The 27,979-nt window shown below is 37.7% G+C and overlaps 1 protein-coding gene and 1 non-coding gene across 2 annotated transcripts in view; both read right to left on the bottom strand.

Moving 5' to 3' along the window:
* The window catches only part of CPD (carboxypeptidase D), a 72,057-nt gene that overhangs the window by 11,116 nt on the left and 32,962 nt on the right, over positions 1-27,979 (bottom strand). Inside the window, exons 3-15 of the mRNA XM_061390587.1 lie at positions 25,962-26,104; positions 24,876-25,045; positions 23,375-23,724; positions 22,222-22,413; positions 19,897-20,064; positions 15,316-15,425; positions 10,998-11,100; positions 10,372-10,514; positions 8,091-8,260; positions 7,590-7,913; positions 5,219-5,414; positions 2,534-2,669; positions 1,498-1,629 (exon numbers count right to left, since the gene is read on the bottom strand). Of these exons, the coding sequence (XP_061246571.1) occupies positions 1,498-1,629; positions 2,534-2,669; positions 5,219-5,414; positions 7,590-7,913; positions 8,091-8,260; positions 10,372-10,514; positions 10,998-11,100; positions 15,316-15,425; positions 19,897-20,064; positions 22,222-22,413; positions 23,375-23,724; positions 24,876-25,045; positions 25,962-26,104 (2,337 nt within the window). The remainder of the gene's footprint in view (positions 1-1,497; positions 1,630-2,533; positions 2,670-5,218; positions 5,415-7,589; positions 7,914-8,090; positions 8,261-10,371; positions 10,515-10,997; positions 11,101-15,315; positions 15,426-19,896; positions 20,065-22,221; positions 22,414-23,374; positions 23,725-24,875; positions 25,046-25,961; positions 26,105-27,979) is intronic.
* Positions 9,967-10,038, bottom strand: TRNAC-GCA (transfer RNA cysteine (anticodon GCA)). Its single transcript has one exon. It is a non-coding gene; the product is annotated as a tRNA-Cys (tRNA).

Below are 27,979 nucleotides of genomic sequence, written 5' to 3'. Positions count from 1 at the left end.
AATCCGCTTGCAATGCAGGAGGACCCTGGTTCGATTACTGGGTCAGGGAGATCCACTGGATAAGGGAAAGACTACCCACTCCAGTATTCATGGGTTTCCCTTGTGGCTCTGCTGGTAAAGAATCTGTCTGTGTTGCAGGACAACTGCTCCAGTATTCTTGCCTGGAGAATTCCATGGACTATATATAGTCCATAGGGTTGCAAAGAGTCGGACACAACTGAGCAATTTTCACTTTTACTTTCAATGTTTGGTTCAGTTCAGTTCAGTTCAGTCGCTCAGTCGTGTCCGACTCTTTGCAACCCAATGAATTGCAGCACCAACTCCTGGAGTTCACCCAAACTCATGTCCATCGAGTCGGTGATGGCATCCAGCCATCTCATCCTCTGTCATCCCCTTCTCCTCCTGCCCCCAATCCCTCCCAGCGTCAGAGTCTTTTCCAATGAGTCAACTCTTCGCATGATGTGGCCAAAGTACTGGAGTTTCAGCTTTAGCATCAGTCCTTCCAAAAAACACCCAGGACTGATCTCCTTTAGAATGGACTGGTTGGATCTCCTTACAGTCCAAGGGACTCTCAAGAGTCTTCTCCAACACCACAGTTCAAAAGCATCAATTCTTCGGTGCTCAGCTTTCTTCACAGTCCAACTCTCACATCCATACATGACCACTAGAAAAACCATAGCCTTGACTAGACGGACCTTTGTTAACAAAGTAATGGCTCTGCTTTTGAATATGCTATCTAGGTTGGTCATAACTTTCCTTTCAAGGAGTAAGCATCTTTTAATTTCATGGCTGCAATCACCATCTGCAGTGATTTTGGAGTCCCCAAAAATAAAGTCTGACACTGTTTCCACTGTTTCCCCATCTATTTCCCATTAAGTGATGGGACCAGATGCCATGATCTTCGTTTTCTGAATGTTTAGCTTTAAGCCAACTTTTTCACTCTCCTCTTTCACTTTCATCAAGAGGCTTTTTAGTTCCTCTTCACTTTCTGCCATAAGGGTGGTGTCATCTGCATATCTGAGGTTATTGATATTTCTCCCAGCAATCTTGATTCCAGCTTGTGCTTCTTCCAGCCCAGCGTTTCTCATGATGTACTCTGCATATAAGTTAAATAAGCAGGGTGACAATATACAGCCTTGACATACTCCTTTTCCTATTTGGAACCAGTCAGATGATATGAATTTCTTGGGGCGAGCACTGTGTCTTATTCACTTTTGTATTTCCAGTATCTACAGATATAATAACTGTTCCATAAATGCTTATGGAGTGAACTGAACAGGTGTGACAAGATGGCTACACTAAATAAAGCTAGGCTCCCTCCCACAAGGAACTGTTTGAACTATTGACAGGTGTACAGTCTTCTTAGGCTGGTTATTCATGCAGTGTGCTCAAAGGCTCACCATTTTAAAAAGTTTCAGAAGGGACATTACCTAATTGAAATTTGAAATTTCCTATCTAAGCTTAAATGCTATATATGTAAAGTAAAATTCTACATACCTGTTTGCACTGGCTTGTCATACGGGTATGTGACTAGCACTGAACCACCATCTAGAGCAACAGAAAGACTGAAGTCCTGTTTCTGAATCAAGTTTTCAATGATGGCTTTAGTCTCAGGTTGGGAGGCATTACCTAAAAAACAGAAAAGTCAAACATAAAATACCGAGTTTTAAAACTTTTAGTATGAGCAGCTAAGAAAATATTCCCTACTTGAACATAGTCAAAAGGTTAACTTACAAATCTGTAAATACTTTATTACACCATAAGCCACTATCTCAAGAAACAAAGATATATCTTAGGAGGCAGGTTATTTTGAGTTTTACATATTTTAGATAATGTTGAAAGGTCAATGACTCTTAGCAAGTTTAAGAAAATTCTTACTGGAAACAAAAAGAGATAGATATATCCTCTCTTAGAAAATGAAAACCTGTCTTTGAAAGAAAATAAGATTTTTCAGAAATTTTCTGCAGTATTGTTTGCAAGAACAAAAAATTAGAACGAAATTAAATGTCCATCAGCAGGGAAACTGTTGAATAAATTAAGGTACTACCATACATTAATAGCATACTAAAATGCCATTAATAAGAATGTTAGAAATTTGTAAGTATTAAAATAGACAGATATCAGTGATGTATCCAGTAGAAAAAGTTGCAGAATATGTATAGCTGATGATTCTTATATTAAGTAAATATGAAACAGGCCCCTTCAAATCAACATACACATACATCGTGTGTGTGTGTGTGTGTGTGTATACACATATATAAGAGAACAGAGAGAGAGAATATCCATCTCTGTATGACTAGTGATGGAAACTTCTCCCCAATATTGGATTTCGAAGAAAAAACTTGAATTACCTTTGCAAATGAAAAACAAGGAAAACCTGCAAAGTTTTCAAGATGTCTCTATTCATTTACACTGTACATCCTAGACAAGAAAGCACCCCTTACTCATTTAAATAACAGGATCAACCAATCTCCTAGCAAAGAGAAATAAAATTATCTGCAAAGTACTTTAATGGCCTAAAAATAAGTCTTACTTGTGAAGTCTGTATCCAGGTCTTTGCCACGAGCATTTGTCTGTCCTGTCTTGGAAGTACAGTCTTTCTCTTGTGCTTTCTCTCGCCCATCTGGATTTAGAGAAGGGACAATCACAATTCTAGTCCTGTCAACCAACTAAAACAGAAACAGAAATAAATGGGTTTATTAGCTCTATGTGAAATCAAAAGATAACCTTGCCATGCCTCAAACAGAAAGTTTTCATTATTTGTTTTAAACACAGATTTAAAAGGCAGAATTGAAAAATAAATAAAATTCTTTCTTCCTCCAAGTAAATTTTAAAAAGAATCAAAAACTATACAACTAATGTTCCTAGAGACCTCCCAATAACTTACATCAAGGTTTAAAAACCACTGCCTATAGACTAAAATCCCCTGGAGGAGGAAACGGCAACCCACTTCAGTATTCTTGCCTGGAAAATCCCATGGATAGAGAGGCCTGGCAGTCTACAGTCCATAACGTTGCAAAAGAGTCAGACATGACTGCACCCACACACATAGGCTAAACCCAGCCTGATGCTTGTTATTGTAAATAAAGTTTTACTGGCACACAGTCTTGCCATTCATGTGACTGTTTTTGTTCTGCAATGGCAGAGTTGAGTAGCTTCAACACAGAACATCTGACCCACAGAGCCCCAAATGTATATTATATGACCCTTTACAGAAAAGGTTTGCTGACCACTTGCTGGCTTAGGTCAATAATAATGGCAATATGGTATTTCCAGATTAAAAACTAGAACATATAATGTTCTAGTTGACAAATATCAATGTATATCTGGAAACAATGAGACAGAAGAGTTGAAATCAGCATATCAAAGAAATACGGGGTAGGATATTTGTCTAATCCAAATAATTTCTCCTTCAGATGATCCATATCCATAGGTATTAATACCTATATTTATGGCATGAACTTCTCATTTAATTTATCCTAAATATTTCTAATAGTGAATCAGAATAAGTGATCCCTGGTTTATTTGTTCTGGTAAAACAGTCAATAGCTTGAAATATATCTGCAATCCTTTAATTAATTTATTCTAGAATCTTTCCCCTGAGAGAGATTTTCTTCCTAAAGTATATATGTTTGGGGTTAACCACAGGTCTCTGGTTACGTATTTGTTTCTTTGAAGTCTCCAGACCATTCTGACACTTAGCTCAAAACAAATGGCAATCTAAAGCATTGTTGTTGTTTAGTTGCTTAGCTGTGTCCGACTCTTTTGCGAACCCATGGAATGTAGCCCACGAGTCTCCTCTGTCCGTGGGATTCTCCAGGCAACCCACTGGAGTGGGTTGCCATTTCCTTCTCCAGGGGATCTCCCCACCCAGAGATCAAACCTGTTTCTTGCACTGCAGGTGGATTATTTACCAGTGAGCTACCTGGGAAACGCAATCTAAAGCCTAATTAGACCAGTGAGGCAAAATCTTATAAACTAGGAGTTTTGAAATTCATGGTAGATGTTGTACCTTTCATAACCATAAGATCAGTAGGTAGCAATTGTGGCCAAATAATAGAATAATCTGAGGAGCTTTTAAAGGAATATTGATGCTTCTGGGAATGGAGCCCAGCCACTGAGATTTTTAGAAACTTCCCAGATTTTTCAATGTGTAGCCAGGGTTGAGAACCACTCTCCTAGGTAATCTCCTATTTTGAAACAACAACATCAACAAAATCTCTGAAAACAGAAAGAAGTCAATGGGATCTCCTTTTTTCAAAGTTTTTTGATCAAGTCTGATTTACGTTCATTTCACCTAATCCCACATCATGGGATCCTAATCATGACATCAATTCTTTCCAAATTTCTCTCAGTGGAGGCAGTAGAGTAAAACAGAATAGCATAGGCTTTCCAGTGACACACACCTGGGCTTAAATCCCAGCTTTACCACTTAGCAGCTGTGTGACCTCCTGTAAGTTATCTAATATCTCTGCCTCGGTTTTCACATCTATTAAATGGAGGTAACATAATTGCAGGGTTGAGGATTAAATTATGATATATGTAAAGTACCTACAACATAGTAGGTATTAAACAAATACTACTTGCTTTTCCCTTTCCTAAGTTCTATACAGACATTGCCAATTAGTGAGTGTTCTAAACAGAGGCGCACTCTTTCCTTCCTTTCTCTAACGTAACACAGAAACTAGGCTGTTTACTCATAAATCTGAGCAGCTTCTGGACCAGCAGTATAGTCTCTAGTCATGTATGACTGAAGCTGGCACTGCTGTATCACTTTTTCTAAAATCTCTTAGCATCCAATACTTTCATCTTTATTACATGAAAAGAAAAACTATTTCTCTTCCACCTCATTTTTCAATATAGTACCCTAACTGTAAATAACTGGCAATGGAAGTCCCTCCAATTAGAGTGTATATCACTGTGAGTAAAGAATGGAAGGGTAAGGTAAAGGAATAGAGGACTGAATGCAAATCTTTATTCTTTCTTTTCCTCTATGGCTCTTAATATATACAAAGAAATATAATAGACACTATTAACAACTATATACCAAGGTCCATTTTTAAAGAGTAAAGTTTATAATGATATTAAAAGTACCACTGTATAAAAATCTAACAGGAAATTAAATTTTTAAAAAAATGATGCCTTGATATCAGTAAACAATCAGTAAGCCATTGAGCTTTATCCTTTTAAAGCATGTCAAAACAGGTTATTCTCTTACTTGTGTAACAGCTGGGTTCTTTTTGTAGTTTAGACAGAGAAATTCTGCCAGAGCCAAAAGAAGTTCAGTTCCAACTGGAGCATTGCCATGGATACCAGCAACAAAACGAATCTTTGGTTCTTCAGGCTCAGATACATTGGGCTTATTGGAGATTTCAAGGGACCAAATGTGACGATATTCAGCACTCTGTCCCAAACTGTCGAAAACCAGAATCAAAAAGTCAGTAAGTAATCAAGTTACTTGCTTGATTGCTGCCTTACTTGATTACTGTTAATGCTGCCTTACAGATTTTAAAAACAGAAATGAGAACAAAATTCGAGAAGTCTTAAAAAATCTTTAAAGAATAAATCTGTGTCAGAATACTTTAAGAAAATTAGGTTCCCTTGGTCAAAGACAGTCAAACAGATGTGAGATACTATCAGATTTAGGAATGACTATGATTGAGAACTGCATTCCTTCAAGTCCAGTCATTCCTCGGTCATCTTCGTGATGTTTACCCAATCTTCTATAATCTATATTATTTCTTTAGTTAGCATATGTCTCTTAAGTTAACTCACTTAAATTTTTATTACTGAAATCTCTAAATATACACAAATGCATAAAATCTTACTTTTAAGATCTAAATGAATTTATGTGAATAAGACATTTTATATTTTAAATGCAGTACCAGAATCACAGCAAAACTAATTTTAAAGGCCTGCTTTCTCTAATATAAAGAAAGACTTATTAAGAGTTAGAAAAAAAAATTGGCACTAAACTGAGGATTAATAGAATAGACAAAGCACTGCTTTCACATGAAGGTATTTAATGATACTTAGTAACTGTTGGAGGGCCACCTAAAACTGTCTTGCATCCCACCATGGGCAGATATTGTACATTAGGGGGGGACTATTTAACAAAAAATGCATGCTGAATTGCATTTAAAGGTTAAAAAACTTGACTAAGTAAACGGAAAGCAAAACAATGTCCAATTTTTTTTATTTTAAAATAAGAAAGTCTTTAACCTCTATATGGCACTAAGATGGACCATATTAAAACATGACCTGGGCAGAAAAGTTCAAGATCAGTTGAGGAAGAGAGGTAATTGGTATCTTCCAATGGAAGAGAGGTAATTTCAGTTCAGTTCAGTTCAGTCGCTCAGTCGTGTCCGACTCTTTGTGACCCCATGAACCACAGCACGCCAGGCCTCCCTGTCCATCACCAACTCTGGGAGTCCACCCAAACCCATGTCCATTGTGTCGGTGATGCCATCCTCTGTCGTCCCCTTCTCCTCCTGCCCTCAATCTTTGCCAGCATCAGGGTCTTTTCACATGAGTCAGCTCTTTGCATCAGGTGGCCAAAGTATTGGAGTTTCAGCTTCAACATCAGTCCTTCCAATGAACACCCAGGACTGATCTCCTTTAGGATGGACTGGATGGATCTCCTTGCAGTCCAAGGGGCTCTCAAGAGTCTTCTCCAATACCACAGGTAATTGGTAATTGCCAAAGTAAATATGTGCAATTTATGTGCAAAAGTAAAATCCTTTGTAAGCACAAACATTATAAACCAGAATTTGAGAAACTAAATTTACTGGTAAAATTAAAAGAAACAGTGAAGGAAAAAAAGTGAAAAGTAAAAGGCTAGATAATGTTCGTTTGGTTCGGAGTAGAGACTTGTTAAGCTCAGGGCAAAATGGAAAGACCCTACAATAGGCAAACAATAGGAATCAACAGGTCAAGGAAATAATTCTGAAACAGTGAAAGTGAAGCAGAGAAGCACAGTGAAATGAAGGTAAAAGTTATCTTAGTCATCAGTTTCACATAAGCCAGTACCACATGTTTTCTCAGAACCCTTAATTACATGAGCCCCTAAGGCTTTGGGGAACAGTAACTGTGAGCAGAGACTAAAGTACAGAAAATGACAGCCAACCAAACTTCATTTTCTACTTTGAAGAAAAGGTTAAACATTATTCCTGACAAGTGAGCTCATAGTTCTAAACCTATCCCTTGCCCCTAGCAAAATAAAACTAAATAATATTTACTCAGAACATAAAATCTGCAGCTGAGAAGTGGAAAGGGTTTTGAAATCAAAGTAATCATTAGAAAGAGTGGTTTTATGTTTTCTGGAGGTACAGGCCACACATTACTGAACTAACAAGTAGCTCTGCTCCAGTGTTTCTTGTAAAAGTTTCCAAGATTCATTGCTAGAAAGATCTCCAAGCAAATATCTCTTTCAAAATAAGTTAACGCCAACTCTATACATTCAACCCAAATGTTTCTAAATGAATTACAAGAACCATTTAATGTGGTTTATGCTGAATGTAACCTCTGTAAAAAGAATAAAGGAAGGAAGGAAGGAGAAAGAAAGGAAAAAAAAAGTCAGTAACACTTACTTGGTAAGATTTGTAATAAGTGGATAGTTCATCACAAGCCCTCTCAGAAACTCTGACAAGTCCTTGTATGAATGGTAACGATAAAGAGCCAGATTTGAGGAGGAGCGTAACATGAGGCGTTCCAAACCATTCTCAGCTGAAAGGTCTTTAATTAAAGCTTCAAACTCTTTAGTGGTCGGATCGCTGACATCATCAGTATCAGCACTGTCCCCCTTGCCCTTCTTTGATTCATTGTTTGAATCTGTTGAAGATCGGACAAGTGTGAAGTTGACCTGAACAGCACCTTCACTCTTTACAGTCACATTCTTGGTGACCGGGTTATACCTGCAATAAAGTAGACAGATCAGGGTCACACATTTGCAGCTGGAGTACCCAAGCCCTGGCAAGACAGGGAAACTCAAGGTTGCTTAGCCTCTATAGGGCTTTCTGGCGATAATCTTCCAGAATAGAGCTGTTTCTTTCATCCTCAAGCACTCAATTTCAGAGCATCCAGTAACTCACCCTCGAGCAGATGCGGTGATTTTATAAGTTCCTGGAACCAAGAGACGCCAGTAATCTCCATTTTTGTAAGTAGTTACTGGGTGATTAATTTCAGCAACACTAATGGTGGCATTTAATATACCTCTGCCATCTGTGGCATCTAGGACGAATCCTTTGACACCCTGATGGACCTGGACAAAGCACAAGGATATCCAGATTTTACTGATAAAGATTATCGTCTAGATATTTCGGGAGTTCACATCCAACATAACAGATTCTTAAATAATGTAAATGTGTGGAACAAACAGAAACTCAGGACTTTGGAGTAAAGCTAAATGTAACCATCCATTAAATAAAACATTTTATTTTCTGAAAGGCTAATTTTTCAGAAGTTATATTTGTCTTTACCATGAGGAATATAAACAACTGTTTAAACTTCAGCACCAATTTCAGAATATAGGACATTCAACAAGAAAACTGACCTGACGGCTTTAAAAAGGAAACGTGATTTAAAAAAATAGAGGATTACTCTAGATCAAAGAGAGTAAAGAGATGTAATAATCAAACCAAATGCAATGCATGAATCTTGACAAGATTGTGGTTCTAAAATACAGCTATAGAAAGACATTTTGAGGACAATAAGGAGGAAATTTGAATGTGGACTAAGTATCAGTCAGTGTAGGGAGTAAGTGTTAATTTCCTCAGGTGCTCTCTCTCTGCTCCGCTCAGTCAGTTCAGTCGTGTCTGACTCTCTGAGACCCTATGGAGTGTAACCCACCAGGCTCCTCTGTTCATGGGATTTTCCTGGCAAGAATACTAGAGTGGGTAGCCATGCTCTCTCCTCCAGGGGATCTTCCCATACCCAGGGATCAAACCTGTATCTCTTGGATCTCCTGCACTGGAGGTGGATTCTTTACCATTAGTGCCACCTGGGGAGCCCTTTTCTTAGGTGAGATAAGAGCAATTGGAGATGTCAGGTAGGAGAATTAACTCTATTTTTAGACTATTTTTAAATATTCTGAAATACTTAGGGATAAATCATAACACCTGCAATTTATACTGCAATAGTTCAGCAAAAATATGTGTATATACATGTGTGTATGTTTATGTGTATGTATATAAAAAATACAAATGCAGCAAATGTAGAAACTGTTAAACCTAAGTAAAAGAAGAGTAGTATTTATTGTGTTAGTCTTACAATTTTTCCTAATGTTTAAAAAATTTCAGAATAAAGTGTTCTAAGATATTAGTATGTAAAGTGAAAGTCACTCAGTCGTGTCCGACTCTTTGGGATCCTCTAGGCCAGAATACTGGAGTGGGTAGACTTTCCCTTCTCCAGAGGACTCTTCCACACCCAGGGATTGAACCCAGGTCTCCCACATTGCGGGCAGATTCTTTACCAGCTGAGCCACAGGGAAGCCCAAGAATACTGGCATGGGAAGCCTATCCTTTCTCCAGTGGATCTTCCTGACCCAGGAATCGAAGCGGGGTCTCCTGCATTGCAGGCAGATTCTTTACCAACTGAGCTATGAGAGAAACCCATTAGTATATAAACTCACACCCTTTATGCCACTTTACTCAGAAAAGTACTGGCACAAAGGAGTACTCAGATTATCCTAATAATTTTCATCATTATTAGCATATTTTTACAGTCTTTACCTATTGGCTACCATGCACATCCATCCAGACAAAAGAAAACTAATCATTTCACAGTAACTCTATGGCAAAAGGAAAAAAACCCACATTCACCCTATAGCCCATCTTTTGCTTCCTTAGTCACTCAATTGAAACTGGCCCTTTGTGACCCCATGGACTGCAGCCCACCAGGATCCTCTGTTCACAGGATTTTCCAGGCAAGAATACTGGAGTGGGTTTCCATGTCCTTCTCCAGGGGATCTTCCCCACCCAGGGATCGAACCTGGGTCTCCTGCATTGCAGGCAGATTCTTTACCAACTAAGCCACCAGGGAAGCCTAAAATGCTGGGCTTGCTTATCACTTGACACATTTTTAGGTGTGTATCCAATTTATATTAGCCTTTTATAAAGACAAGGGTAAAAAGTGACACTATCCATTAAGTGTAAAACATCATCACTACATCATTTAATCTTTTCAAACTTTTCTCCACACATAAAAATAAACTTATTTACATCCATAAATCTTCTAAATAAATTACTAAAACATGAATAGGTCAAGCTGGAATTCCAATGAGGTGTATTCCAAAATCAATGCATGAAAACCATAGGTACACAACAGAAATCTTGCTCTTGGGAGAAATTTCCGATGTCACTCCTGAATAGTCACCTGTTTCATAAACTGGATTAGGGATCTTCGATTCTGTGCCCAAAATTTTGGCAGGTCTTTCTCAAATGGGTATTTCACACAACCTAGTTCAATAGTCACTTCAAAGCAATTTGTTTGCAAATAGTTCCAGTCCTGCATACCACCTGAAGGATAAAAACTTTAAATTAGTTACTCTGAAGAAGTTCTAACTAGCTCAGATCCCAAAGGTAAGCAACATTCCTAGTAAAAAGTGAAATTCGTCCTTTTATCAGCATAGTTGAACACCAATAACGTGTTCATGTAAGAGCGCTTCTATGCTTGTGGTACAGGTGAAAAACATCTGTACTTGCATGTTCAGAAAGAATTCAAGTGTAGCTTACACTCTTCTAATTAGCCCATCTAATGTTCTTTATAATAGCCAGAGGGAAAATATAACATTTTCATCAAGTACAATAATTTTACTCAAAATTCAAAGTGCACCAAATATAAAAAATTGTTGAAAAAGTAATTTGAATGTTTTAAACTAATTATAAAATATTTTTAAAAGAATGATTATTTCTCAAAACTAAAAACTCAGTAACAAGCAGTACCATTGGGAGGACAGAAAATCCATCAAGTCGCATGGCCTTGATATAAAAGAATTTTACCTGGGACATTGTACCAACTGGCTCCATTTGTTATTCCATGAGGAAAATACTCATTAGGGTACATGTTCTTACAAGGTCTACCTTGAAACATCTGTGAGTTTTCCTTTAAAAAAAAAAAAAAGAATCTTTATTTGTATTTGTTTGTATCTGCATCAAAAAAACATGAGGAGGATAAGGAAAGATAATAAGAGTGGTTACCAATAAGGTATATGTTGGGGTGGATGGAGTCACGGAAGCAGAGACTTTTCAATGTATAGCTTTCTATGCCACTTTGATTTTTTACTATATGGATTTACTACCTACTTTTTAAAACCAAAATTAAACAGTTTATGCTCTGTTAAAAGAAAACTGAAGGCTTCATTTATTACTTGTATTTACAAGTAATATAAAAATCCAACCCAATCCCTCTCAAAAGCAAAACCAAACTGTTCATATTCATACTTTCATTTCATGATCTCAAGAGGCTTAAAGTCCCTAAAAGGTAGTTCACAAACAAGGACAGGTAAGCATCTTTCTCTGACTTGTTAGGGACTGAGGCAGCCCTTCTGTTCTTTGTAGTTATTTTATTCTGCTACAACTGGTTCACCTTTTTCTTCCCTAAACACAATACCCTGCTCCTTGAAACAGTTCGCGTCTTTGTGTCCTCAGTCTCCAGCAGTGTCTAGCACGGCATGTGTGCAATTGTTTGCTCAATACGGAGTAAAAAAAAAAAAAATTCTATAGAGGCACAAATAAACGCTATTGAAAGCTAGAGGAGAGAAAGATTATCTCTGACTAGAGTGACAGGGGAATTTTCCTGAAGAAATTTAGCTCTGGAAGATGGTCAAAACTTCACCTCTCTCTTTTGTAAATAGAAAATAAAAAGTACAGAAAAGTATAAAGAGAGAAATAATTTCTTACTTTCCCCCCACTGAGAATTAACCATTTAACTTTAAAATATACAAAACAATCCCCTTTCATACACTTAACATACCATTTACAGGCTTACCATTTATACCACTCTACTATCAAATGAAAGTTATTACTTTAGATTACTGGAATATTTATGTACATGTTGTATATGTGTACAAAGGGAGAAGACAAGAGTGTTAAAGTTTAAAATAGGCTTCTGGGGACCTTTGAGGTGGCGCTTCCAGATGAAACAGTGTAGGTGGAAGATTGATGACAAGAAACTGAGGCATGAGAGAACAACAAGGAAGTAGAGACAAGTGAAAACTATTCAGGTTTCTTATTCTTCTTTTGAACTAATTTAAGACTTGTAGAAATGCTGCAAAAATAGTACTGAGTTTTATACATCTTTGATCCACTATTTCCTATGTTAGCATTTTATATAATCATAGCACATTGATCAAAACAAAAAAACTAATTCAGTTGCGTCCGACTCTTTGCAACCCCATGGACTGTAGCCCATCAGGCTCCTCTGTCCTTGGGGATTCTCCAGGCAAGAATACTGGAGTGAGTTGCCATGCCCTCCTCCAGGGAATCTTCCCAACCCAGGGACTGAGCCTAGGTCTCCCACATTACATGCAGATTCTTTACTGTCTGAGCCACCAGGGAAGCCCTAATATTGGTATGATGCTATGAACTAAAATAACCTACATTTTATTCAAATACCACTAGTGTTCCACAAATGCCTGCTTGAAATTTTCTCTTCCCTTGAGATCTGTCACATTCTATAGCTGTTTTTTCACTTTCACTTAATTGAATTAAAATTAAATTTCATTATACTTAAAATATAATAAAAGTTATTGTAGAAAATTAGAAAATTGAGGCAAGCAAAAAGAAGAAAAATATAAAGCCAGAAATCACCAATCATTTCCTATTTTGACATATAACATTTGACCATTTTTTGACCCTTTTCTCTTTTCTCTTCACTAATTGTCAAAGGGCAGGCACTTCTTCCTTTCTTTTTGCTTTTCTTCTCTCCCAGAAGCTATGTGTTTGGAAGATTTTCCTTAAAATCCACCACCTGCCCTTTTAAATTGTGCTTATCCCTTTAAATACACCAGATCCTTTAATTTGTATGTACTTTGAAACCTCCTCCATGTATTCCACTGATTTCACCTGCCCAGTTATTATGTTAGTATTTTCAGATTTAGGTTTCAGATTAAGGGCACATTCACTGCTTGGTGGTCATTCTGAATCATCTTAACGCCTGCCTTTCCTTAAACTTCCCACTTTTGTCTTCATTGATTTTGGGAAGGTTTTATGCTAATTCGAAATAAATCATACAAAGAAAGACAAACACTGTATGATATCACTTATATGTAGAATTTAAAATATACAACAAATTAGTGAACATAACAAAACAGACTCAGAGATACAGAGAACAAACCAGTGATTATCAGTGGGGAGAGGAAAAGGGAGGGGCAATACAGGAGTAGGGGATTAAGAGGTACAAATTATCATGTATAAAGTAAGCTACAAGGATATACTGAATAACACAGGGAAATAGCTGATATTTTATAATGACTATAAATGGAGCACAATCCTTAAAAATTGTGAATCACTATATTATACACCTGTAACATAATATTACACATCATATGTACTTCAATTTTTTAAAAATTAGGAGAAAAAAATGAAGAATATGAGTAAAATGAACAATAATTGAGAAGACAGAATCGGAATGAATGCATGTCAGATTATTCACAGCTCTGCTTTAGTTCAAGGCAAAGTGATCCATAGAGAGAAAGACAAACAAAGCTGGGATTAGAAGGCTCAAGTAGAGGATAAAAGCTCAGCATCACCATAGCGGGAAATGAGCCAGGGAGTCAAGTTGCTTGCTGGGGAGAACGGAGGGCTAGGCTGAAGTTAAAGTGCACTATATATACATATTGTAGTCAACTGCCATAACTGTGTGACTTCTCTGGGATGTATCAGAGAGATGACTATAATTAATAAGGGTTGGCCATTGGCAAGGCAGATATGTCAAAAGGGCATAAAAGATCCTAAGACCCATCACTGAAAGGTATGTCCATGGGTCTAGGCTGGGTAGAAAAGAAACCAAATCAAAAGGGTTAAAGGTCAAAGAAAATAAAAAGAGGCTAAGGAATGCAAAGTTACAAAGAGGGTGAAAAGTGGAACGATAATAATGGGCAGAATGTGATGGGGACACGTATAAAATTTTATCTCTTAGTTTCTACTTTGATGATTTGGAAGTTTTCTCATTTAAAAAAAAATTATTTCAGGTATATCCCTCTAAAATGGCATGTCCAAACCAAAGACAACTATACTTTAAAGTGAAATAAGACACGTACTCCCTGTTAGAAACTCTGAACAATCTCACAAGTTCACCTTGTATAGAATGAGGGAGTGGGAAAAGCAAAATGACAGAAGGGCCTGACTGGAGAGTGCAGAACTGCAGTAATAAGTTTCACTTATCAATGACCAGTAACATCACAGACTGAGTCAATAGTAAGACCAAAACCAGAAACTAACAAGCCTAGTTCCCAAGCCTCAACTTTTAACATGTTTTCAATAACAATTTTTAAAATAAAATTTCATACAACATTTCTGATTATGAAAGTAACGTATATTCATTATAGGAAGTTTACAAAATACAGAAATTTCTACCTGCTCCCTGTAGTATGTTACTACTGGGTGCTTAAATACCTTAGACTATAGGTTGGCAATTTTTTTCCTGTAAAGAGCCAGATAGTAAAAATTTTAGGCTTTACAGACTCAGAAGGTTCTGTTGCAATGACTTGATTCTGCCCTCTGCATCTATTGAGATGACTGTAGTGTTTGTCTTCTTTAGTCTGTGAACGTGGTAAATTACACTGACTTATGTTCAAATGTTGACTGAGAAAGCAGCAACAGACAATATTTTAAAGAATGGATGTGGCTGTGTGTCAATAAAACTTTATTTGTAAGAACAGGTGGTAGGTTGGATTTTGTCCTAGAGCTGTAACTTGTCAACCCCACTCCACCACAGACTACTTTATGAGATTTATAGTTAAGTATTTGTCAAATGAAATAAACTAGCAGTTTATTAGTTTATTACATTCCAGGTACTGTGCTAAAAGCTATAGATGAAAAGACATTACGTGAGCTTAAAGGCTAATGGGGAAACACGCTAAGTACATTTAGACGAGACTGGGAGCGTTCAGGGTGGTATGGCTGTAGACCACATGCAGCACATTTAAAAGTGAGGTGGGAAACAAAGAAGAAAAAGAAGTAAAGTGGTCTGCAAGGAAAAAAGGAAGGCTTAACAGAGAAGAAAGCACTTGACCTGAGACTTGTAGGGCTTTGTCTTAATGCATCTTTTAACGAAAAATTAATTTTTATAACATTTCATGTTTGGGCACAAGCCTACCTTGGAATAAGAAAGTGCTATTTGTTGAAACACAGCATCATCTGGTGATTTACTATATGTGGCAATGCCTTGTTCATCATCATCAAAAGGGTAGTTAACCACCAAAGTACCTATAAGGGAAATGAGGAAAATGTATTGTGTTATTTCTTGCAAGATGGAGCATTAACAGAAAGTAAGCTTTTCACAATACTGCCAGGGACAGGACACCAATGCAATTTTCCAAGACTAATTTCCTTAACAGAAATGAAAAAGTTGTTAACTTCCTTGGGAGAAAATCAAAGTAGATAAATAAAATATTAATATTAAACAGCTGTGCATGACACTTAAAGGCTGCATTAACTGGAAAGGTCTTGGGAGTTTACCTGAACTCACAGGCATAATTTACACATTAGAACTGAAATCGGAAGTATACAGGCTTAATTAAACAATTTCACTTTTGTAATACTAAGGATCAGAAAATGTGAGCAAAACTTGATTTTTTTTTGGTAAATTCAGACATTTATAAGCTCAAAGAATTTTAAAATAAGAAAGAACTCTTGAAGTCCAATTAACCCACCCTCTTCACTTTGTAGATGTGGAGTCTAAATTAGAGATGCTAAACAACTTATGTTTGGAGAAGGCAATGGCACCCCACTCCTGTACTCTTGCCTGGAGAATCCCATGGACAGAGGAGCCTGGTGGGCTGCAGTCCATGGGATTGCTAAGAGTCCGACACGACTGAGCGACTTCACTTTCACTTTTAACTTTCATGCGTTGGAAAAGGAAATGGCAACCCACTCCAGTGTTCTTGCCTGGAGAATCCCAGGGGCGGGGGAGCCTGGTGGCTGCCATCTATGGGGTCGCACAGAGTCGGACACAACTGAAGTGACTTAGTAGCAGCAGCAGCAGCAAACAACTTATGGATAGGAGAACTAGTCCCGACCTTCACCCAGAAACAAATGCTAAAAATTTCTTTTATGTTCATGTTATAAATTTGTCAACTGGAGTTATATCATATGGTTTTTTCATGACCTAAAGTACAGAGAGTGTGTTTTAAAACACACAGAAAGGATGTCAACTTCCTTCATGGTACCCATAGGAAATGAAGCAATTAGGATGCTTCTCTGGCAGGAGGCCTGAGCCTACTCCCCCACCAAAGAATCAAACCCCTTATCTTCCTATTATTCACATGAATTTCATTTGTCCATGTGTCCATTTATTCTGCCTTCATTAGGCTATTCATTTTGCCTTTTTGTCATGCCACTTCCTGCATGCAGAAGTGAAGGAACATACTCAACTTGAATCCAGATGAAGTAATCCTGTGGTAACAAATACCAGCAAACATTCATCTGTTTTAAAAATTTTTCTTTAAGAAACAAGTATAAACACTCATTTTATTTCTCAAAACAGTTCTAATAAGGTAAGTGTACTTCAACACCTGTTTTTAGACAAATTACTCCAAAAAATTCTCTAAATTTCACCCTGAATTGATGACTCGGGTTTAAAAATTACAACTGAAAAAAGTCAACTTCTACTTAATATTGCCTTTCAAATGGTTAATTTTCTAAGGCCAAAAAAAAATGTCATAAAAGACTTAGGATATTCCTATAAAAGTTTATTTTTAAAAAATTAGTATCAACACAAAAAGCATGAGCTTTTTACAAAATTTACAAAAAGATAAATTTGACTTCATCAATATTAAAAAAAGGGTGCATCAGAGGTCATTAAGAAAGTTAAAATATAGCCTATAGAATGGGAGAAAATATGTGCAAATAAGCAATTTGATAAGGGCCTAGAGCCCAGACTATGTCAAGAAATCCTGCAACTCAACAAAAAGATGAAAAACCCAATTAAAAATGGGTGAAAGACTTGAACTGGAATTTCTCCAAATAAGATATTCAAATGACCAAGAAGCACACAAGAACATGCTCAGTATCATTAGTCATCAGGGAAGCACAAACCTCAATTTCAGTAAGATATCACCTCTCAGCCACTAAAATGGCACAATCAAAAAACCACAAATTAACAAGGTAAGTAAGGATGTGGAAAAACCAGAACCCTCATATATTGCTGATGGGAACGTAAAATGGTATTGCTACTGTGGAGCAGTTTGGAAGTTCATCAAGAAGCTAAACATGTTGGCATTTCCATCAAAAAGCCAAACACAGGTTAACCTCAAAGAATTGAAAACAGGGACTCAGATATTGTATGCCAATGTGCACAGTAGTATTATTGGTAACAGTGAGAAATAAAAACAACCCAAATATCCATCCACAGATACACAGATAAACAAATTATGGTATATACCTACAATGGAGTAGTATTCAGTCATAAAAAGAAATAAAGTACGAATACATGCTACAACGAGAATGATCTTTGAAAACATTATGCCAAGTGGATAGAGACAGACACAAAGGGTCGTACATTGTATGATTTCATTCCTGTGAAATATCCAAAACAGGTAAGTCCATAGAGACAGAATGTGGATTGCTGGTTACCGAGGGCTTGCGGGGCTTGGGGATAGGAACAACTGCTTCATGGGTAAGGGGTTTCCTTTTGGGGAGATGAAAATGTTTTCTAACAAAATAGAGATGGTTATGACACAACATTGTGAATGCACTAAATGTCACTGAATTATTTACTTTAACATGGCTAATGTGATATGAATTTCACCTAAATAAAAATTAACATAAAATTTACAAAAGTAAATCTTACTTTTCTCTAAATTCTTTCAAAATCCTTGTAAATTGTTAAGTTGGCAGCAAGGAATTCCTCTGTTAAATTTCTTTGCCAAGATTTCAAAACTCATTTAAAGATTTTAAAGATGAGAAAATGAAATATGTCATGGAAAGAAACATATCTACATGATTAAAGATCTATCCCCCACCATGCCAAGGTCTTGATACCACATGTGTACATATGTAAATTATTCTCACTGGAATGTAACTAGAATTATGTTTTCAGATTTAGTCAACATGACATTTGATGTATTCTGAGAATATTTTTAAAAGCTCAAAACAAAAATATTTTCTGTCACACATGGTATGCAATCAATAAAGTAATAAAAAGGCAAAAAGAAAAAAAAAATGCTAACCAGGCTGTAACTTCATAATTCCTATTTGGGTCTTTGAGAATTGTCCATGACAATTCTGGACAAATATATTTGTCCAGTTATAAAAGACTTTTATCCTACTGTTGGCAAACTTTCAAAGCCATTTTGGGGGAATCTTGATTTACTTCTTAAATACAAATATCCTTAAACATATACTGTCATTTCTAAAAAGGCAGGTTAATCTATACGCCATCAAATCTCAACGCCATCAAATCTCAAATCTTGTATGGTCTAACAAATATTGACAGTAAATTTCTTATGTATTGCCCCGGGTGTTAATACTTTCATTCTTTTTTTTTTTAATTTACTGAGATATAATTCACATACTGTACAATCCATCCATTTAAAGTATAAAATTCAATGTTGTTCCATATATTCACAGGGTTGTACAACCATCCCTACTATCTAGTTACAGACCATTTCATTACTTAACAAAAACAAAAACAAAATCCATACCCATTAGCAGTGACCCCTTCTCTCCCACCTCTAATCTATTTTCTGTCTCTATGGGCTTGCCTATTTCTGAGTATTTCATTAAAATGTAATCATATAATATATGGTTTCTTATGATTGAATTCTATCACTTAGAATGTTTTCAAGGCTCATTTATGTTGTAGCATGCATCAGTACTCTTTTCCTTTTCATTGCCAAATAACATTCAATTGTATAGCATATTTCATTTAATCATCAGTAAGTCAACATTTGGGTTATTTATATTTTGGTGATTATGAGTACTGCTATTATGAACATCCACATATAAGTTTACATGTAGACATAAGTTTTCGGGTCTCTTGGGTATTGACACTTATTTACACAACCATAGTTGGACACTGTAATGATTTTTAATCTTGACCTCTCATCCTATTCAACTGATAAATTCTGGCTGAATTATATGGAAGTGTATAAACTCAGGTACTACATAAGAATGAGGTCCCTGTGTTGCAGTTAAATACACAGCAGATGAAAGACAGAATGTCAAAATCTAAACCTACATAAAAGGGCTTATTAAACTTTAGGGAGAAATAGAACTAACATTTGGATCTGTTAGTGTTTAATTTTTATGAATGACAAAGAACATGTTACCAAATTCCCAGGAAAAGGGATAAATATAAAACATGTGTGAGGGATAAATATAAAACAGTTGTGAGGAATAAACATAAACCACTTGAAGAACTAGGTGAGAGAGAAATGGAGGAAGGGAGGAGGAAAAGGGAAGTGGGGAGAGAGTGAGAGACAGAAAGAGGAAAGGGGGGGTGATGGAAAGAGGGAGTACAGAGGAATATGGGGACAGGGCAGGGGGCAGGACGGGAAAACAGCCAGGAAACTGGCTTAAAAAGTAATGAGAAAAGACCTTTGTTGTTGTCTGCCATAAAAGCAATAACAGGATACCCACTTTAATAGAGCCTAAGACAATAAACACATAAAATTCCACCAGGATTTTCAAATGCTCTCAACAAGAATTAATTAGTGGAATATCAAACTGCTGTTACCTCCATGCAGGTTTGCTGATAGCACAAATGGATAGGTCTTCATCCAGCTCATCACAGCAATAGTTTCTGGTTGGGTGGGCTCTGTGATCTGAACGAACTGGTCTGGGAAATTCCGGTTCAGGTCAAAGTTGTTGCTGTTGTTTCTGCCGATTACACTTACTAGATCTCCTGTATGATAAAAGATTCAAATGTAAGCTATATTTCACTTACATTTTAATCCAGCACAAATGACTTCAGCTATCTTAACTCAAAGCTAAGTGTGAACACATTAGGCTTCACTATGATCTATCACACTACAGCTGAAACTGAGCAGGACCCTGTGAGGCCTTCCCAGGTACGAAAGCTCCTCTGCATGCCCCAATTCTTGTCTGCAGAGAAAAGACTTTCATTTCTGAGGTCTTCTCTGAGATCCACAAGCAATGACTAATTAGGGAAGCGAGGAAATTCAGAAACAAAGGAAAAGAAGTTAAGCCCAAAAAGTAATGACAACAGTTCAGGATAAAACTGTCCTAGTTCCTCCTCCAGGATACATATAATCTGACACATCTCCTTCAATTGTTCAGCAGGAACTAAGGCCCCTACTTAGTAGGGGAAGATGACTCTGCTGAGCACAAGCATGTAGACCCCAGACTGGTTGAAACCAACTGGTCAACCTTCAACTAAGACAGCTGATAATTAAGATTCCTGAAACATCATCCTGTTACATCACCACCAACCTGAAGAAAGTCATGCACCGGGCACCATCACCCCAAATGTTGCCTTTAAAAACCCTTCCCTGAAAGCCATAGAGGAATTTGGGTCTGTTGAGCATAAGCTACCCATAATCCTTGTTTGATGTCTGCAAATAAAATAAGTCCTATACTTTACTTCATGGCAACCTGGTATTAGTAAACTGGCTTTGCTGTGCGGCAGGTGAGTGGACCCAAGTTCAGTTAGGTAACATGATTAAAACACTGTTTTTATGTTTAAAAAAAAATGTATCTCTTCCAGGTCTTTTGAATAGGAAGGTAAAACCATTATCCTTTCATTTCTGCCTTTCATCATACTTTGAGGGGAGAAAAAGCCCAATCATACAAATTATATGAAAATATTGCTCAATTGTCAATAATCCACATACAACAATGTGATCAGAGTATTAAGTGGGCAGGACTGATATGAGGGGGATTTTATTGTACTGATATATAGGTCACTGCTGCTGCTGGAGAAGGCAATGGCACCCCACTCCAGTACTCTTGCCTGGAAAATCCCATGGATGGAGGAGCCTGGTAGGCTGCAGTCCATGGGGTCGCTGAGAGTCGGACACGACTGAGCGACTTTACTTTCACTTTTCACTTTCATGCACTGGAGAAGGAAATGGCAACCCACTCCAGTGTTCTTGCCTGGAGAATCCCAGGGACGGGGGAGCCTGGTGGGCTACCAGACGTCTATGGGGTCGCACAGAGTCAGACACGACTGAAGTGACTTAGCAGCAGTAGCAGTAGCTGCTGCTGCTACTGCTAAGTCGCTTCAGTTGTGTCCGACTCCTAGCGACCCCATGGACTACAGCCCACCAGGCTCAGTCATTCACTAATCCAGTCTCTCAGTGTTCAATCAGTGACAGTAACAAACCATGTGGCCGCATATTCATATTGTGGGATCTATTCTATTCACTGGTATCACTGTCTGGAAGGAACCACAGGTTAGGAAAAGATGGATTCTCACTCTGCAGTGTTCTACATAAGGTGGCCCGTGTAATAAAACTGCTCTCCTTGCCCTTACTGTGATGCCCCAGCAGAGACGGCTAGCCCAGGGAAGGTAGAGGAATGGGAAATCAGTAACTCAGCAGGTTTAGACTACATATACATGCAGAGTAGAACTGGGAGTCAAAAAGTTTGCTTTGAGTTTTCACTTATTAGATAAGGTTCCCAACAAAATAATTTAACAAAAATTAATGTTAACATGGAGCAATTTATTAAAATCTTACATTATTTTAGTAAACAAGAACCATTACCAAAGTGGAGACTTCATTAAATATACACTTGATGGCATAATTGGTGAATAAACTAGCCTATCTTAAAAGAATACAAAAGCTAAAACCAATGATAAATTATAAGACTAAAACAAGAAGAAATTTTAGGGAAACAACCAGTTCAAATTATTTTCTATGCTCAAATAATTATGCCATATGATAAACAATGGACATGAGTGAGCAAACTCTAGGAGATGGTGAAGGACAGGAAAGCCTGGCATGTTGCAGTCCATAGGGTCGCAGAGTCAGGCATGACTTAGCAACTGAACTGAATGATAATCAAAATGATTAAGCGTTAATAGACAACTATTCTTTACCTTCCTGGGCCTTTTCATACCCATCAGGATTCATGGATGGCATAAGGTGAATTCTAGTGTTAAGAACCAAATCTGTTACTTCAGGATCTGTACCAAAGTTCTTACAAAGGTATTCGATGAGGTTCAGTAGCAGTTCTCTTCCAACCACTTCATTTCCATGCATATTTCCAATGTACTTAAATTCTGGTTCACCTGAAAACAGAATTACATGGAAGACCTTTTTTCCTCTTCATTCATCCTAGACTTGCTCACTTTTCACCCAATACACAAAGACCTTGAACCAAAAATGTAAGCTATATTTTGACAAAAGAAACAGGAAAAAGCATCTTATAAAGCAGCTTTGTTACTACTACATGTCAGGTAGCAAGCTCAAAGTAAACATATATTATATATATATATATATATATGAATATGTATATATACATAGAAGGGCTTCTCTGGTGGCTCAGTGATAAGGAATCTGCCGGCCAATGCAGGAGACTCAGGTTTGATTCCTGGGTCAGGAAGATCTCCTGGAGAAGGAAATGGCAACCCACTCTAGTATTCTTGTTTGGGAAATCCCATGGACAGAGGAGCCTGGTAGGCTGCAGTCCAAGGGGTCGCAAGAGTCAGACACAACTTAGTGACTAAACAGCATATATATATATATATATATATATATATATATATATATATATACATACATATATCATATGCTACAAAAATAAAAATACTTCTAGCAGGAATAATCTAATCTGTGTGTGTAGTATGCTAAATATGCTGCATAATACATAAGTCGCTCATTTGTGTCCGACCCTCTGTGACCCCATGGACTGTAGGCTGCCAGGCTCCTCTGTCCATGGAATTCTCCAAGCAAGAATACTGGACTGCGTAGCCATTCCCTTCTCTAAGTGATCTTCCCAATCCAGGGATCGAACCCAGGTCTCGGTTTCCCACATTGCAGGCAGATTCTTTACCATCTGAGCCACCAGGGAAGCCCATGGTGCATAATATGGATTATCAAATGCTTTTTTTTTTCCTAGCAGAAGATTGGTTCCATTTTCTTTAATCCAGTTATAAATACTACAGGTGACCTTTCTAGATGAAGCAAAGAAATATAGCCCACAGCTCTGAGAAGCAGTACTGAAATTATGTGTGACACTACACCAATTACCTGGTTCATGGACACCTGGGTTATCAGATATCTCCATTACATAAAGTTCTCTTGACTCTACCGATTTTCCCAATGAATAAAGTCGGGTGATGTTAGGATACTCATTGGCAAACCTTCTCAAGAAGATTTCCATGTCAGGGAAATGGTGGTGGTGAAAGTCCTGTGGTTGAATTGGCTGGTGGGTAGACTGTGTTCCAGGAGGACTATTAGGTGTAGCAACTGTGCTAGCCGTTACTACAGCCTCAGTTGTGTCAGGGATTACTGAAGCCACAGTCGGTCGTAGGGGAAAATTCACCTTTGTGGCTGGTCCTTCTTTCACTATGATATTATTAACAGTCAGTGGCATATATCTGAAAAGAAAAATTCGAAAAAGTAGATGGGCTTGGAGTTAAACTGAAACAGACAATGCTTTAACATTATAAAAGCACAACAGCCTTTTCATACTCTTGCACTGTCTCTCAAAAATGAAATCAAATAAAGAGAAATGTGCAAATTCAAGACTTTTAGGATATTATTTCATAAAGCATCTCAGATTAAGTCTTTAAAGAACTATTTCTCTTACCATCCTTTCAGGTTCCACACATTAGAATGCTTATAAAAAGTTATATTCAAAGAAGAGAATACAATGAAAAATGGAGGTTGTTGATCCATTTGTAACCATTCCTACAATACTCAAAGTAGGGATAAATGATCCAATTCTTCATAGCACCTTATCAAACTGACATTCCAACTACTTTACCAAATAGGAAAGTTCAAAATTGAAGATAATTTATTTGCTACAGGTAAATCCTTAGCAAAATGAGCTTACAGAAAGGCTTCCAGAGGGCGTAGGTAACCACTCATTTTGTGTATTAGAAACCTGATGGTAAGACAGCTCTTCAAAAGTGTCTTTTGTAGAGTCCTGAGTTTTTTCTACCCTGGTTTTCAATTAGCCTTGAGCTTTTAAAACTCCTTCCTCCCAATTTTACAACTATGCTTCCTATCCAGTTGTATAGTTAATGTGACAAAAGACTCTACTGTAGTATTTTCTCATTACAAAAGGGGGAAAAAAATCGGAAAACAAGGAAAAACAAAAGCCAGATATAGTAAGATCTCCCCAAACGTATTTCTGTCTAGATATAAACAGAAGCTTGACATTTTAAGAGTCTAGTTTAAATTCTTATCTAGTTATGTTTAGAGAAGAGCTAACATCCATCCTGCTCAAACTTTCAAAAAATTGCACAGGGAGAACCACTCCCACACTCATTTTACAACCATCATCCTGACACCAAAAGCAGAAAAAGATATCACACAAAAAAGAAAATTATAGGCCAATGTCACTGATGAACATCAATGCAAAAATCCTCAACAAAATTGTAGCAAAGAGAATCCACCAACACATTAAAAGGATCATATACCATGATCAAGTGGGGTTTATCCCAGGGATGCAAGGATTCTTCAATACACACAAACCAATCAATGTGATACACCATATTAACAAATTGAAAGATAAAATTCATACCCAGTTAAAACTGCTGTTATGTTATAAGTTCCAGGAACAAGTAATCTGTGGAAATCACCAAATCTTCCTGTTGTGATATTATGATTAATACCAGCCACTGAGATAGTTGCATTCTCTAAGCCAGCTCCTGTTACTGAATCTGTAACAAATCCTTCAACGCCAATGTGGACCTAGAAAAACAAGAATCAACATAGACTGCTCAGAGAAAGTCAATTTGGAAGGCAAGAGAGAATAGCCTCTCTGCATTGATGCTAGAATTTCTCAAAAATAAAGTTATTCCTCTAGCCCTCTGAAACATTTTTCAATCCCTCCAAGTTAAAATAAAATACAGACCAAAAAGATTAAATCCTGAAACTTAAGTCATCTGAAACCTAGGCTGGTAAAGTACTTTTGAAATTCCCTCTTCTCAAAGCTAGACTTCTGCTTTTCTCAACAAGATACAATTGATAATATCTGGGATGTGTGCGTGCGTGCTAAGTCACTTAAGTCGTGTCTGACTCTTTGAAAACCTATGGACTGTATTACGTCAGGCTCCTCTGTCCACGGGATGCTCCAGGCAAGACTACTAGAGCAGGTTTCCATGCTTTCCTCCAGGACCTTCCCAACCCAGGGATGGCACCTGTGTCTCTTAGGTCTCCTGCATTGGCAGGGGGTTCTTTAGCGCCACCTGGGAGCCCTCGATTTCTGGTATATGTAATAATATATTAGCCTGCCTGGTACGTAAGTTAAACTTACGTTGTGGTTCATATGGTGGTACAGGTTCTCTAGCAAATATGATCGCATGGCGTTGGAAGAATCTGATGATACAACTTTTGCTAATTATTTATTTAATTCCTAATTACTTCAAGTTGTAGAAGTGTTGTAAGATAGACAAAGGAAGCTCTCCAGAAGAAAAGAGCTCAGGGGAAGGGTAATGGAGGCTGAGAGTATGTTCTGATAGATTCTAATACTTTCTAAAGATTATCTATCATCTTAAATAATAAAAAAAGACAAAGGGTATCTAGCATAGACTTATTCATATACACAAATTTCCCCCCTATTTAATCAATTATTTCCATACCCACCCTTCCATATAGCTGCTTTTACCTTTTCAATCAATGTGATCAAAGACTCACGATTGTTCTCCCACTCTTGTCGAAGTTGTGAAGCAGGTGGGTACTTGCAACAGGATAGTTCTAACGTGATCTCAAAACAATTGGCCCATACATAATTATAATCTTGCATACCACCTGAAACATGGAAGAAAAAGTAAGTTTATTCTCAGGATTCTACTCTCAAAAACACCAAAGCCATCTCTGCTTATATAAACTCTCTTTCATTAAGTAGTTTGAAATCAGAGAAGGCTCTTGAATTACAGAGGAGACTAACAAGGAAGGTAAAAGGAATACACACTGGAAAGGAATATATATAAAGGAAATGTGTCTGACTGACAGGTAAACAGCTATAAAGAGCATGAATATAACAATTAATAATAACAGTAATAATGATAACAGCTCTATATTTGAATGTTTACTATATGCCAGTGTTACTGAGTCCAAGCTCCCTCTGCTCCCTCTGCTCCCTCTGCCACATTGTTGAGGCAAGGAAGACAACTTTATTTGAAAAGCTGGCAGACAGAGAAGATGGCAGACTGTCTCAAAATAACCATCTTGCTGGGGTCTGGATGCCAGGTTCTCTTACAGAACCAGAGAAGTGGTGAGGAACTAAAGTCAAAAGGCACAATAAAGAGGGACAGGCAGTGAGGAAGTAAAGTTTTTAAAAAGGGCCATCAGTCTTGCAAAGTATCTCTAGGAATGGGCCAGCCAGTGAAAGGGATATGTTAATTTCTGTGGACAGGGTCAGATTATCTGACAGGGTCAGAGCTGAACAAAGGCACTTTGGGTTTTTTGGGGTTTTTTTAAGTTTGAGATTTTATTCATGTATTTATTTTTATTTTTTGGCTGTGCTGCGCATGTGCCTTTGCTAGTTGCAGTGGGCAGGGGCTACTCTTTGTTGCAGCGCCCAGGCTTTTCATTGCAGTGGCTTCTCTTGTTGTGGAGCACGGGCTACAGGCACCTGGACTTCAGCAGTTATGGAATGTGGGCTCAGGAGCTGTGGTTCATGGGCTCTAGAGTGAGTGCTGGCTCAGTAGTGGTGCACAGGCTTAGTTGCTCCAGGGCATGTGGGATCTTCCTGGATCAGGGATCAAACCAGTGTCCTTTGCTTTGGGATTCTTAACCACTGGGAAGCCTGGCACTTTAGTTTAACAGTCAGAAAGAGGGACAGGGTCCTTTGAGGCAGGTCAGTATGTATGTTATAATAACAAAAGCAACAAAAAGCAAATCAAAGAAACAGTTTCGACAAGGAGTCAGAATTGGTTCTTCCCTGCAAACCAGCTCTGTTCTATGACCTTTACGCATATTAACATTTAGTCTTTACAACAACTTTATGATGCGGGTATTGCTATTTCACCCATTTTACAGATGTGAGAAGTAAGGCATAGAGAGGTTAAGATTTCTGACAGAATGAATATGAAAGATACTCAAGTGATCTTTAAGTTATGAAGGTCATTCATGTCAAAACATTATTCAGTTCAGTTCAGTCACTCAGTCGTGTCTGACTCTTTGCGACCCCATGAATCGCAGCACGCCAGGCCTCCCTGTCCATCACCATCTCCTGGAGTTCACTCAGACTCATGTCCATCGAGTCAGTGATGCCATCCAGCCATCTCATCCTCTGTCATCCCCTTCTCCTCCTGCCCCCAATCCCTCCCAGCATCAGAGTCTTTTCCAATGAGTCAACTCTTCACATGAGGTGGCCAAAGTACTGGAGTTTCAGCTTTAGCATCATTCCTTCCAAAGAACACCCAGGACTGATCTCCTTTAGAATGGACTGGTTGGATCTCCTTGCAGTCCAAGGGACTCTCAAGAGTCTTCTCCAACACCACAGTTCAAAAGCATCAACTCTTTGGCGCTCAGCTTTCTTCACAGTCCAACTCTCACATCCATACATGACCACTGGAAAAACCATAGCCTTGACTAGATGGACCTTTGTTGGCAAAGTAATGTCTCTGCTTTTCAATATGCTATCTAGGTTGGTCATAACTTTTCTTCCAAGGAGTAAGC

The sequence above is a fragment of the Bos javanicus genome, chromosome 19, assembly GCF_032452875.1.
Source record: "Bos javanicus breed banteng chromosome 19, ARS-OSU_banteng_1.0, whole genome shotgun sequence".
Classification (NCBI taxonomy): Eukaryota; Metazoa; Chordata; class Mammalia; order Artiodactyla; family Bovidae; genus Bos; species Bos javanicus.
This window is presented reverse-complemented; position numbering and strand designations above follow the sequence as displayed.